This window comes from Acartia tonsa, chromosome 6 (assembly GCF_053477335.1).
Source record: "Acartia tonsa isolate MP-2025a chromosome 6, ASM5347733v1, whole genome shotgun sequence".
Classification (NCBI taxonomy): domain Eukaryota; kingdom Metazoa; phylum Arthropoda; class Copepoda; order Calanoida; family Acartiidae; genus Acartia; species Acartia tonsa.
In genome coordinates this window covers 43,820,231-43,834,044 of record NC_137265.1, presented here as the reverse complement: position 1 = coordinate 43,834,044, position 13,814 = coordinate 43,820,231, and the positions used below count along the sequence as shown (strand labels likewise).

General features: G+C 33.0%; 1 protein-coding gene across 1 annotated transcript; it reads left to right on the top strand.

Annotated features, from left to right (window-relative positions):
- Positions 1-6,941: 6,941 nt before the first annotated feature.
- Positions 6,942-13,069, top strand: LOC145323118 (uncharacterized). The gene is made up of 5 exons (XM_080165505.1): positions 6,942-7,130; positions 7,607-7,758; positions 10,379-10,572; positions 12,090-12,242; positions 12,873-13,069. The coding sequence occupies exons 1-5, from the start codon at positions 6,942-6,944 to the stop codon at positions 13,067-13,069; spliced, it is 885 nt and encodes a 294-aa protein (XP_080021631.1).
- The last annotated feature ends 745 nt before the right edge of the window (positions 13,070-13,814 follow it).

The window sequence follows — 13,814 nt, the reverse complement described above, 5'->3', positions numbered from 1 at the left end:
AAGTAACAGGATGTTTGTCTGTTTGTCTGTGTATCTGTGTGTCTGTACCTAAGGATCTCGCTAACCGCTAAACCGATCAGATTCTTCTTAACAGGGTAGATTCTCATAGGTCCAAGGAAGGTTTATAACTATTTTGGGGGAGGGTACCACCACCCTTCCAAGAACAATCACAACAAAATAAAAAAATATTGAAATATTCCAGCCACATAGTGTCGCTAGCGTAATTGCGCTGCGTAGAGACATGAATTTAACAGCTGATTGACCATAGACAATTTATTTCTCAAATAAGATATTTTAAAAAAAAAATAACTGCCACTAGAGGCCTCTAGGGGCGTAGCCGCTAGTGTTGGAAGAAAAAAAATAAGCTTTTTGGCATATAAAAGTGAAATATTGAGCTGTAATTGGATAAACCCGTTTTCATGCAACACTTATTTGAATTGCACTGATTCAGCAATTCTGTGTGTTTAAAGCAAAGCTTTTCTATAATTAGGGTTGTTCCGTCCGTACATCCGTCCGTCCGTAACGGATAGCTTTTTCTGTTAATTTAGACATGTTAGAATTGTCCTGTCAATTTCAAACTTTGCATGGTGATTCCTTTAGTAGTTAGGTGCGATTTAGAAAGCATAGCAACTCTATAATCATTACCAGAATGTCCATACGTTCATTTTAAACATGTCGATTTTTTTTACTTTTTTAACAACAAATTTTCATGTGATCTAATCATCCGCTAGATCTGATTTTTGATATATTAACTCCTGGGACAATTCCTGGGACAAAGTATAATGTTATAAGCGAAGCAACTCTATAATATAGTCCTAAAAATGTAAGTATGTTCATAAACATTATCCTGTATCCAGCAGTTTTTCAACAAATTTACTTACAATTTTGGTTCGACTCTTATACATTTATATTTTAATTATTCAGTTCTGACACTATACAAATCTTAATGTCCGTTTATCCTACCGTTTCAGGACTTTGCTTTTATGGATGTTGTCATCCTTGTTAAGAATACACCTATAAGTAAATTTGAATGTTTAAATTAGTGCTCAGCACCCTAAGAAAATTCAGACACAAAGCTTACATATTAAGATTTATAAGTTTTCTGGAATTTTAAAGTTAGGGGGAGATTTGAAATCTGCATCAAATTTTGAGGATTTTTTATAAAATTCGTTTTTTCTATAATTCTTTATCTAAAGGCAGAAATGCAATTTAAGTTAATTAATTTTGGCATCTGTGATTGGTGGATTTAAAAATCTGCGCTCTGATTGGATGGCGTACATCATTCAACCAATTAGAGTGCAGATAGTTTAAAATCCACCTATCCTATTGGTCAAAATTAATTAACTTAAAATGCATTTCCGCTTTTAGATAAAGAATTATACAAAAAAACGAATTTTATAAAAAATCCTTAAAATTTGATGCAGATTTCAAATCTCCCCCTAACATTAAAATTCCGGAAAACTTATATATCTTATTACATATGCCTCCCTCTGCCATACAGCTTGCATTAACACTCAGCCACCTTCAGCTGAAAATTTTAATTTGACCAACTTCAACCACATCTATTCTGAGCCTCACTCAGCCTAGGCCACCCAAATCTTATGTCTCCTCTTATATAAACTAATTCCCTTTTGTATGTTTCCAAGGCCATGTAAATTAAAACAAATCGGAAATAGGCTGAAACAACTCAACTTATGAAATATTCTTTAAGTTAGGCAAGGTGTCAGGAGTATGCTTGGTAAGTTTGTTGATCCTAATTTTATTTAAGTCAAGGTGTGATCAGGTATATACAATAGTGAAACATATTAGTATTCTTATCAGGGTATCTCTTATATCTGTTATACCTAGTATGCTCTTTTACACCAAAAATATTAAATCATTAATATTAAACATGTTTGATAATTTGAAATTATCTAAAATAAAATTAAAAACAAGGATAAAAACATCAAACCGTAGCGAATCACAAAAATATATTGCCATTTATTAAATATCATGAAAAGAAGTACAAAGGGACTGACAATTATTATTTATTATTACAAGTTATGTTGTAGATGTTTAAAAGAAATTTACATTCCCATATAACCAACCCCTTAAATAGTGGGTGTAAATATTCTTTTATCCTCCCTGAGAGTCATTTATTTCCCCGGTATCATTTTTTTCCCCGGTATCATTTATTTCCCTGGTATCATTTATTTCCCTGGTATAATTTTTTTCCCTGGTATCATTTATTTCTCTGGTATCATTTATTTCCCTGGTATCATTTATTTCTCTGGTATCATTTATTTCCCTGGTATCATTTATTTCCCTGGTATCATTTATACAAAGCAAATGCCTACCAGTCCTATAACTTTTTATCTATTGATATTTAGATTTATAAATTTTATTTACCCTGTAAAAACTTAAAGGACCTCATTTAATTACCAACATACCAGATAATGTATAGACTGGATGCGCGAAAATTATAGAAATCATCACAAAAAATCAGCTTTATATTTTTTTATTTTCTAGCAGCGAAGATAATCACTTTTACCTTGTAGCAAGCGAACCATAGCGTTAATGGAAGTATATAACTTGGTTGGACTAGAATTTAAATTATAGAGTAGATATTCTTTTTAAAATTGCTGAAATATGATTTTAAAAATCAATAATAATTACTCCCTAAATTATCTATACATTTTTTCTTATATTTATTGGAGAAAATCTTTTAGGAATAATTTATCTGATGGAAAACTGAATTGCTTCCTAGTTTTCCGCCAGGTTATTGGTGTGAATACATATTTAATAAATACTTATCATAATTTTGCTGTAATTGTTTCAACAAAGAATACCATAAGGTTTAAAGTAACACCTATTTCTGAATGGCGGAAATCTTACAGGCAAGATTTTCTTGAAATGAAGTATTTCTTTTTATGATTAATTAACACCATCTGCCCAAATCGCTAAATTTTTATGTATAATACGTTACTGTTTTTTTTAAAAAGAAGGTGGAGTGCTTTGGCCAATAACAGTCGCAACTCAGTACCAAGCTCAATTAAGACTTCAAGATAAAGGTCAAGCTATTAAATGTTAAGTTGTATGCAAAATAAGGGACGTTGGGGCCATTGGAACCTTTATAAAGGTTGACCCAAAGGTATTAATTAGGTATTAAAGTGTGCTTCGTAATAACCATGCTTGCCTTTTATAGCTTAAAACTCTAGCCAATATAGAGCTGTAATATAAAGAAAATAAATACAACTGGTTTTCTAGTAACTTTGAACTTTTTTAAGGTAAAATTGTAAGATTTTTTTTTATCTATTTAAATGATGTTTAATGTTTATTTATAATGTTTTTCTAACTTATCAAATTCCCAAATAAGTCTAAATTACACATATGTTTGTTTTCTAATAGTAGATTTGTCATATAACTGAAAAGTAACGAAGCTCCTGCCTATTGGACACAATAAAACACAAAATAAACAAACCCAGCCAATAGGAGAGCTCGGCGGACGGCCATCAGCCAATAGAAATAAATCAAAACTTGGGGATTTTTTACAAAGTCCCTTTCCCGCATTTATTCCCCCTCCTGCCCTATGTCCCCTTTGGCTACAAGAACAAAAATACATGAGATTGGGGAAAACTAAATATAAAACAAACAATATCTTAGGCGTTAAGTGACCAACTGTATACTTATCCATTAAAGAGTTAGTTTTAGCTAGTTATCTGTTGGAGGTACGTCTCCGTTATATATTGAGATATGCAGCAGTCGCCAAGTGGTAATCAGGACTCGGGCTCCGATGGTCCCCGGAGGCCAAAGTGTGCAAGGTTGATAAGGATTGCTTGACGGTCATTTTATTTGTGATAATTTAATTTTTAAAGTTTTGAACCAGCTATAATATTTACTTATCGCTCGTATTATAGACAGCTTTCCGCGGATATTAAACTGAAAAATTATAAGATTAAAACCAGTTTTTGTTAGCTCCGAGTGACTGAAGGTCTGAGCTAACAAAACAGGTATTAATAATATTGTTTTTATTTCAATTTTCGTAGGAAACTGGATATAATGCGATACGATAAATGATTTTTACGTATGGCTTGGAACCTGTTCAAATCCAGTGGATATTAATCGGTTCCGAAGCCAACACTGGAATAGTTATTTTTCGCATCGTATTATAAACAACTTTCCGCGGATATAGAATGTACAATTATAAGATTAAAATCTGTTTTTTTTAGCCCCGAGGTGCCGAAGGCACAGGCTAAAAAACTGGTTTTAATTTTATGATTGTACATTTTTATATTCGTAGAAATCTGGATATAATACGATGCTAGACATAGTTTTTTCGTATGGATGAGAACCGGTTTCTATCCACCGGATTCAAATGATTACTGGAAAAGGTATTACTTTACATTAACCCTTTCAATGACAGGGGGGGGGGGGGGAGATTGGTAATCAATCCAATTTAGGTTTTTAGTATTTTGAAGAAAAAACTTATTTTACTTTGGTAAATATTTTCAAGGGACTTTTTTTGAGTTGGTGATTTTTTGGGATCATCAATCTGAAAATTGATAATATTCCAAAAAAAAGGTTAGAAATAAAACAAATGTTTATCTGTCATCTATAATACAAAGTAGAATGATGTTTGTCCGTCCGTCTGTCTGTCTGTCCGTCTGTCCGTCTGTCCGTCTGTCCGTCTGTCCGTCTGTCTGTCAGTCTGTCTGTCCCTTAAGATCTCGGTAACCACTGAACCGATCGGATTCTACTCTTCAGGGAATATACCTACTGGTCCTGTGGTGGTTTTAGGCTTTTTTCTTGGGGGGTAGGAGACCCCCAACCCCCCAAAAAACAAAAAAAAATCCTCCCCAATTTTTTTTGCTGAAGATTTCCTTGGTCATTTTTTTTTGCTGGAGATTTCCTTGGTCCTTTTTTTTGCTGAAGATTTCCTTGGTCTTTTTAAGAATTTCACCAAAAATTTATTTTTGATCACCTATGGGGCAAAGCCCCTAAGCCGCTAGTTGTTATAAAAGACAAAAAGTATATGTGAATTTAGTTTTAATAGTTATTTCTCGCATCGTCAGATAAACGGCTTTCCGCGGATATAGAAATAGTTTTAATCTTATGATTGTACATTTCTATATTCGTAGAAAGCTGGATATAATACGATGCTAGACATAGTTTTTTCGTATGGATGAGAACCGGTTCCTATCCACCGGATTCGAATGAATACGAGAAAGTACGTTTACTAACTTTATTCCTTTCTTAAATATCATATTTAAGCAAATTCAAATGAAAAGAAATCACTTCTGAACAAATTTATAAATAAAATATGTGTGTTTAATTTTGTAATTTTATAATCATTGATGACAACATCCATAAGAAGCGAAGCTTATAGATAATTATTAAATTAAAGTAACAAGCTGTCCAGTCAATCTGTATTTAATAACAACGTAGAAAATATTATTTTTCTATACAAAAATTTGATGTATTCCGATCATTTTGAGGTTGACCGACGGACTAATAAGTATTAGTAGATGCTCATTGATCAGCAAAATCTTCACAAAAAATCAGCATTCTATCTATGATAAAACCCAAGAAAATTCCTTTTTAAATTTTCAACGTCCTATCAAGAATAAGCGACAGACCGACGTAAAATACGAAGTAAATTTTATACTGGATGCTTATTGGTTATATCAATTTCAAAATAGCCGTCTATCCTAAATAACAGCCAAGTAGATCTCATTTCCCCCACGGCCAGACGGACATACAAATTGAGTTATAGAGTAGATTTTTTAACAAAAAGACTATTATAATACAAGTATTTTTGAATTCTTAAAGTACGCTTTCAGTTTCATAATGTTTAAATGATAAATTCTTTAGAACGAATCAATTTACCAAAATCGATTTTATCTACCTACATAAAAATACTTTACAAATTTTTATAACGCATATATTATATTTAGTTATGTACTTCTCTTAAAATCTATGATTGTGTATTTTGAAAGTTTTTCATGGGCACTGTGCTGGTACCCAAAGTTTTAATGTTCACATTATCGTTGGCTTGACACATTTCGTACTTTTATTAAATTTTGATTGGTTGGTTCACACCAACAGTGTCCAAACTTTTCAATAAATATCTTTTATCTAGAGAAGGATTAATTTTGTTTATCATCATTTGGGATGTGCATTAAATAATAACCTAATTTTTTTGCATAGTAGTTGGATGTACGTATGTCCAGTAATATCTCATGAATGGCTGGACATTTTCGAGGATACTTAGTATTGGTTCTCCTCGGGTTTTGGTCTATTTTTATGAAGCTACCCCCGAGGTTAATATTGCTGAAAGCTTTAAAAAGTGGCAACAAAAAAAGTACCCCCGTTCTAAAAAATCCTTACTTGAATAACAAAATATAAATAAAAAGATTCTTTTTAAGGGAAAATGAGATTTACACTAATTATGAATCATTACAAACTAATTGTAAGAAAAGAAGAAGGAAAAATGTAAAAAAAAAAGACTTTTCTTCCTTATTATACCACATGGAAAAATATTCAAATAACATAAATTTACAGTGTGGATTATAATCCGGTAAATATTCCAGGAGATTAAAAACAGTAGCCAGAATGAAAAATCATGTTTTGCGATAAATAACTATTATACTATTATTCCAATGGCTAACATACTTTTAAAATATTTGATAGTCTAAAGTACTGTTTATTGTCTAATACACTAATACTTTAGTATACCTTAGTATTCCCATGCCTAGCTATTCTAACAATCATTTCTACAAAAAAAAATCACGAAACCTTTGGAAGTAGGGTGGGGGTATATCTTATTTTTTTCATGTAACTGAAGAGGGGTGGGGAGGAAACGGGGAAGGGGGTTGTGGGGAAATTTTCCTTTAGAATTCTTTGTCAAAATCACATTCCCTTTCCCCAGAGTATTCCTATCTACCATACACATTACACATGCAATGTTTAGAAGCAAGGAATACTTATCCTTATCTAATATATCCGTCAAGCAACAATATGGCATAACTAGATGTCGAAACCATGGTTATATCTCGTGGTTGAAGGGTCACAAGCGGCAGTGCAAGTTCCGCGACTGCAGCTGTGCCAAGTGCAACCTTATTGCTGAGAGACAACGTGTTATGGCCGCTCAGGTAGTTTATTTTCCCGTTTGGCATCGAATCCGATCCATTTCCGCAGGAATTGAACCGGTTCTGAGCCCTACTATAAGTCTGTTTTATTATCCTGGACCTTTGGCCCTGCGAGTCTAACAAAACTGGAATTAATTTTATATTTTTCTATTTAGTATCTGCGGAAAGCTAAAAAAACTATCACAAAAAACTCTACTATATTTTCGGAATATAAACCAAGTTTTATACTTTAAGTTATTTATTGTTTTTTTGAACATAATAAGTAATAATATTTTCAGACAACCAACACTATCTTTAATTGTAACTGTATGTTTATAGGAACAAGGCATTCCTACTTTGTTAAAACTTTGTTAAAAACAATGTATAGCATTTAACAGTAGGTTAAATTTTATAGTCTTTAATGATAACGCGGTTTAAACGAAAAAAGATGGAAAAACGGTAAGACAAACCCTTACTTTAGCTAACTTCTAAAATTGCAGGTTGCACTGAAACGACAGCAAGCAGCCGAGGATGCAATTGCCTTGGGTATTCGAGCAGTTAGATCTGGGGACCAGCGTCAGAGCAATAATTGTGTTGGCCTTCAGGAGGGACAAATTATTGGACTGCCAGCTTTTATCACAGCTGAGCACAGGTGAGAAAGTTTTGTCCTTGTTTTTTTTAAGCTTTTATTATAATCAGGGAAGGAGGGTACATTGGTCTCTTTAAACACTAGTCCTCAAAGTTTTATATTAACGTTTCTTATTTATGGACTTTGAGCGAATTTCGATTGGTTGGTTTATTAAGATGAGTTTCCAAACGTTTTACCTATAAATTTACATACAGACGTCGTAATTTTGTTTATCATTATTGAGAATGTACATTAATTTAATAGCCATTGTCTTTTCCTTTATCATAACAGACTATTTATAACAGATTTCAAACTTTGTATGCTGATTTCTATAACAGTTACTAGCGGCTCCGCCCCTAGAAGCCTCTAGGGGCACTTAAGGTAGAATGGGGAAAATTGACCTCCTCCCTTTTTAAATTTGAGTTTCAAAAGAGTAAAAAAAAATAGTTTTTGGAGGGAGGGGGGTAAAGACACCCTCCCAAAAAAAAGTTTAAAACCTTCCCAGGACCTATAAGAAGCTTCACTGTAAAGAAGAACAATATCGGTTCAGCGGTTAGAGAGATCCTTCGGGACAGACAAAAAACGCTTACTACTTTATATAATAGGATTTACGACTTAGAAAGCGAAGCAACTCTATAATTGCTACTAGAAAATCCGTACGTCCATTAAAAGCAAGCTGATTTTTGTACTTTTTGACAACAAATTTTGTATGTTAAAATTATCCTATTCATCTGATTCTTTGAATACTGATTCCTATTACAACAAGGTACAATGTGATAAGCGAAGCATCTCTATAATCAAGTCCTAAAAACGTCAGTATGTTCTTAAACAGTATCATGTATTTAATCATTTTTGCAACAAATTTACTTACAATTTTGTACATATAAGCTTATATATTAATATTTAGATTATTCAGTTCTGACACTTTACTAGTGGTAATGTTCGTTTGTATTTACATTTCAGAGCTTCGCTTTTAAAGATGTTGTCATCCTTATTTTCTAACATCTTAATTGGTACTGATGATCTAGTAATTAGTGAAACAATTGTATTCCATAAATAGAATGAGAATAAAATTAGTTGTGTTTCAATATATATAATACATAAAAACAATAGATAACCTAAACTATATTTAAAATATACTATATAAAAAAAAAGTTAGTCGTGTATCCTGTTGTTTTTAGTAGCGAAGCTACTCTATAATTCACTATGTCCGTCCGTCAGTCCGTCAGTCCGTCAGTCCGTCAGTCAGTCCGTAACGCTATGGGGGAAATGGGATTTACTCAGCTCCTATAAAAGATAGGATTCTGAATTTTTTTGACAACATTCCCATCATTAAGGAGCACAATTAACTATAAAACATCAATGGCGGTCGGACGGCTTTTTAGCAGGTTTTAGGCTATTTTTTTAATTTTGCACATTTTCCCCCATATCTTTGGTGTTTATGGTCTGATTTTCAAAATTTTTTCAGTTAAAGATATCAAAATTAAATTTTTCGTCGTTTGGAGAAAACAATAATGACGGTCAGACTGCCTTTTTGCAGGTTTTAGGCTATTTTTATACTTTTTACATTTTCTCCCATATCTTTGGTGTTTATGATCCGATTTTCAATATTTTTTCAGTTATACATATCAAAATCAAATTTCACATTGTTTGAAGAAAACAACTATGACAGTCAGACTGCCTTTTTGCAGGTTTTTGGCTATTTTATATTTTTTACATTTTCCCCCATATCTTTGGTGTTTTTAGTCCGATTTTCAAAATTTTTTCAGTTAAAAATATCAAAATTAAATTTTCCGTTGTTTGGAGAAAACAATAATGACGGTCAGACTGCCTTTTTGCAGGTTTCTGGCTATTTTTATATTTTTACATTTTCCCACATATCTTTGGTGTTTTTAGTACGATTTTCAAAATTTTTTCAGTTAAAGATATCAAAATTAAATTTCACGTCGTTTGAAGAAACAACCATGACGGTCAGTCCCATCCACAAAATTTTGTGCTTCGCTACGTATGGATGTTGTCATCCTTGTTAGTCTAAATAAATGCAATTTATTTTTGAATTAATTTTAGAACTTCTATTCATAACCTCTTTTTTGTATATTTTCTTTAGATATTTATAATATTTTTTTGAATAATATTTACAAATTTTTTTCTTAAATATGAAATTGAAAAAAATTATGAAAACAAATCCTGTTTTTATTTTAACCGGAAATATTGATGATACCATTCAATTGTAAAGTCGACTGTCGCCGGCTTGTAATAAAAAAGCCATTTTCGTCTTATTACTCAAAGTTTATAACACACCAGCTTATACCACTAACGAAATTAATTCGGAAAAATCACGAAACCTATTTGTGGATTTCAGCTGTCGTTGGGGGGAAACATATATTAATATTGACGACCTCTACATCTGCGCCCCAAGATTTATCTAATTTGTTATACCTGATAACACACCTCTCGTTCGTTGGTTGTAAAACTTTGGGTATTTTCATAAATAGGTGATTGGGTATTTAAAACTAGCATTGTCCTAACTTTTCAACCGATGATTTAAATCTTAAATAATTATGCTTACCTTCATTTGGTATGTAAACAAACTTATTTTTCATTGTCTTATCCAACCTCTTTTATATAAAGTTTTATGTTTTAGAGAAACTAATGCAGAGCGGCGAATCCGCGAGGTTGAAGAATATTCGCGCGCAAAACGAAAACTGGAAGAGATGCACAGCGGCCTGTCGGCAGCCATGAACAAAGCGGACGCGTGCATCAAGTTGTCCACCAGCCCGCCGTGTTCCCCGGTGACTAGTCATTCCGCCGCCGGCACCACGATACCGCCGCCGCCAGGTATATTTAGTAGTTCAGCTACTCTATGATCACTGAATGTCCGTACGTCCGTCATATTGTTATTCTAAGCTTTCAAAGCTAGAATTATAATAGATTATAACCCTATAATTTATTAATTATGCTAAACAAAATTACCCCTTCCCTAAATAAGTTTGAAATCTAAGAAAAGAATACCCAAAACTGTGGGTACCAGAATAACTTACATTCCAAGGTTCCCCCTGAAGAAAATATTAGAGGTTAACCCCCATAGACGTCCAAGGGGGGGAGGGGGTAATTGAGCGATTACCCCCCCAAAAATTTTTTCATTTTACCCCCCCCCCCCCATATTAAATTTACCCCTATCTTGGGGGTGCCCTAGGCACCCCCAACCATTTAGGAGGGGGTATTTACCCACCCCCCCTGAAACAATTTTTGGGGGGTAAATACCCCCCCCCCAAAATAATAAATCTCTAATAAAAAAAAAAATTGCGCGCATTTTTAATACTATATATTTAAAGGAAGACTGCAAGAAATAATACGCTTTAACTGCTGAAAGACTGCCACAAGAAGACCCAATACCCCAAATTTAAAGCCTTAAGCTTCAATAACAAAAAAGTTCTAGGCATTTCAAAATAGCATTTTATGTACAATGGAATTTTTGAAAGATTTCCAATGCTCATAAAAGAAAAAACAATATTAAATTACGTCGCCTAGACACAAAATTATAACCTTATCTTTGTCAGAAACTTAGATTGCCTGTAACCGATTACATTTTTACAATAAAAACACCACATTTCATAGTCAAAATCTATGAAAAAAATTCGATTTAAATTGCATTTTTAAACGAAAATTATACGGAAACAAAGGGGTAAACTAATACAAGCTTAGCTGTGATTGGTTGTTAAGCTGATTCAGCCTTCTGATTGGCTACAGTACATTCGGTACAACGCATGTAAATCTTAATTTTTTTTAATGATTTTGACTATAAAAATGGGTATTTTTATTGTAAAAATATAATTAGTTACTGGAAACCTAAATTTATGACAAAAATAAGCTTATAATTTTGTTTCTAGGCCACGTAGTTTAATTTCAAAGTTTTCAACATGAGCATTGCAATTCTTTCAAATTTTCATTGTACATAAAATGTCATTTTAAAATGCCTAGAACTTTTTTGTTATAGAAGCTGAAGGCTTCAAATTTGGGGTATTTGGTCTACTTGTGGCAGTCTTTCAGCAGTTAAAGCGTGGTATTTCTTGCAGGCTTCCTTTAATAAAATTTAAATTACCCCCCCAAAAAATTTTACCCCCCCTCCCAAAAAAAAGCTTGGACGCCTCTGTTAACCCCCACCAATCTATGGACGGAGCCTAAAAAATGTGCGGAATTTCTTGGTATATTGAGTGACGAGTCTAGCTCCTGATGGCTACCACAACAACAACAAGAAAATATTAGATGTGCTAAAATCAATTTGCAGTTTATTTTTTTGTTGCGTAAAATCTGGAATGATTTATCAAACAGGCCATTGAGGAATAATTTTTTAGGTATCTTCCGCCCCCCTGGCATGGAGGAACAACTAGAAGATCCTGAATGTGACTCTGACCGTGTGTCTGTTGGCTCCTCACACGTGACAACTGCAGCTGCAGCTGACAGACTCGGTGAGACAGATTCTAGACTTGGCAGTGCAAATACTTTAGGCAAGCATATTTGTATAGCACAGCCACTCTATAACTAGGTCATGACCGCACGGCCGTCAGTCCTAGTATACAATAAATGTAAAATTTATAACAGTAATTACATATCTAGTGATTTATTGACAATGGATGGTAATAGTAAACCCATTTTTTTCAATCTTAATATGATGGTGTGCATTTAATACAGCACATGTAGCCTATTATCGAATTATCAAATTCGCAAAGCATTACTATTAGCCAGAAAGAGAGGGGATAATGGGCCGTTTATTACACTAGTCCCAAAATTTTTTTGATAACTTTTTTCTTATTCGTTTGCTTAAGAACTTTGGGGACTTTATTGAATTTTGATTGGTTGATTCGTAAAGTTGAGTGTTCAAACGTTTCAACCACTAATATCAATCTACAGATGAGGTAATTTTGAGTATCTTCATTGGGGATATACATCAATTTATCAGCCATTGTCTTATCCCATATCCGTGAAATTAACACAAAATACTCTGCTTTCCTGCTTATAAACACTCATTCTATTTTTTGCTAGTTGGACTTTTTGCAACTTAAAAAAAACACGGCTTTGTGATGCTATAAAATGCAAAAATACAAATACTTGCCATAATAGAATATTGTTTAATTTAGGAGGCATCGGGTTAGACTCGCTATCACCAGTGTGGCGGCTCCTGCAATATCCCGGCCTGTACCGCAGCCCCCCAGCAACTGTTGCCAGCTATCCAAATCTTTTATCCACCCCCCACTCCACTCATCCGTTCCCATCCTTCCCTTTTCCTTTTCAGTACCATCAACAAGGCATTGATTTTTCATTAAAAAAGATGTAATAATTATATAGTAGCTGTGCTACGAAAAATCTGTTTAGTTCAGTGATAAGGGATAGGAAACCTGGCCATAAATTAGGTCTCGGCCTAGTTTCACAAGGGATATTGCAACTTTTACTATTTCCTAAGTAAATATAGTCATTGGAGGCAGCTCCAAATTAGCTATCGCTCTCAACTCAAATAAGGATCAACTTGTTTTGTATCAACCAATGGGCAACTGGAGGCAAGCTATATAAAAACCGCGGCAATTTTAGAAGCATATAATTCTAGAAAAAATAATAAGCTGTCTGCTTCGAAAAAAATAATAGAAATGGTGTTTGATCACATTAGCTTAATTATTAAATCTGCTCAGAGTTTTACATTAAAAAATACCATATATAAAAAAAAAATAGAGGGGTTATTTTTTAGGAAGTGCGTAGCTAAGAATATTCAATTGGCAGTTAATAATAAAGTGTTGTATTTCAAATTCTAAAAATTTTATATGGAATTGATAAAACACATTAACCTTAATTTTTGTACTATAAGCTAATTTATACACAGTACAAATCTATTATTATATAATAGTATCCATAGAACTTAATACAATGTTACCCATTGCTTTTTTTTAAAGTATTTTTTTTCAATTTTAATTAGCAATGATATTTTCAAATAAAATGTTTACTCATTAAGAAAAAGAAAAATAACACAACCTAAAATCTGTCTGCGACAAACCAAATGATAGCTTTCTGAAAAATTCAAATTATTAAAG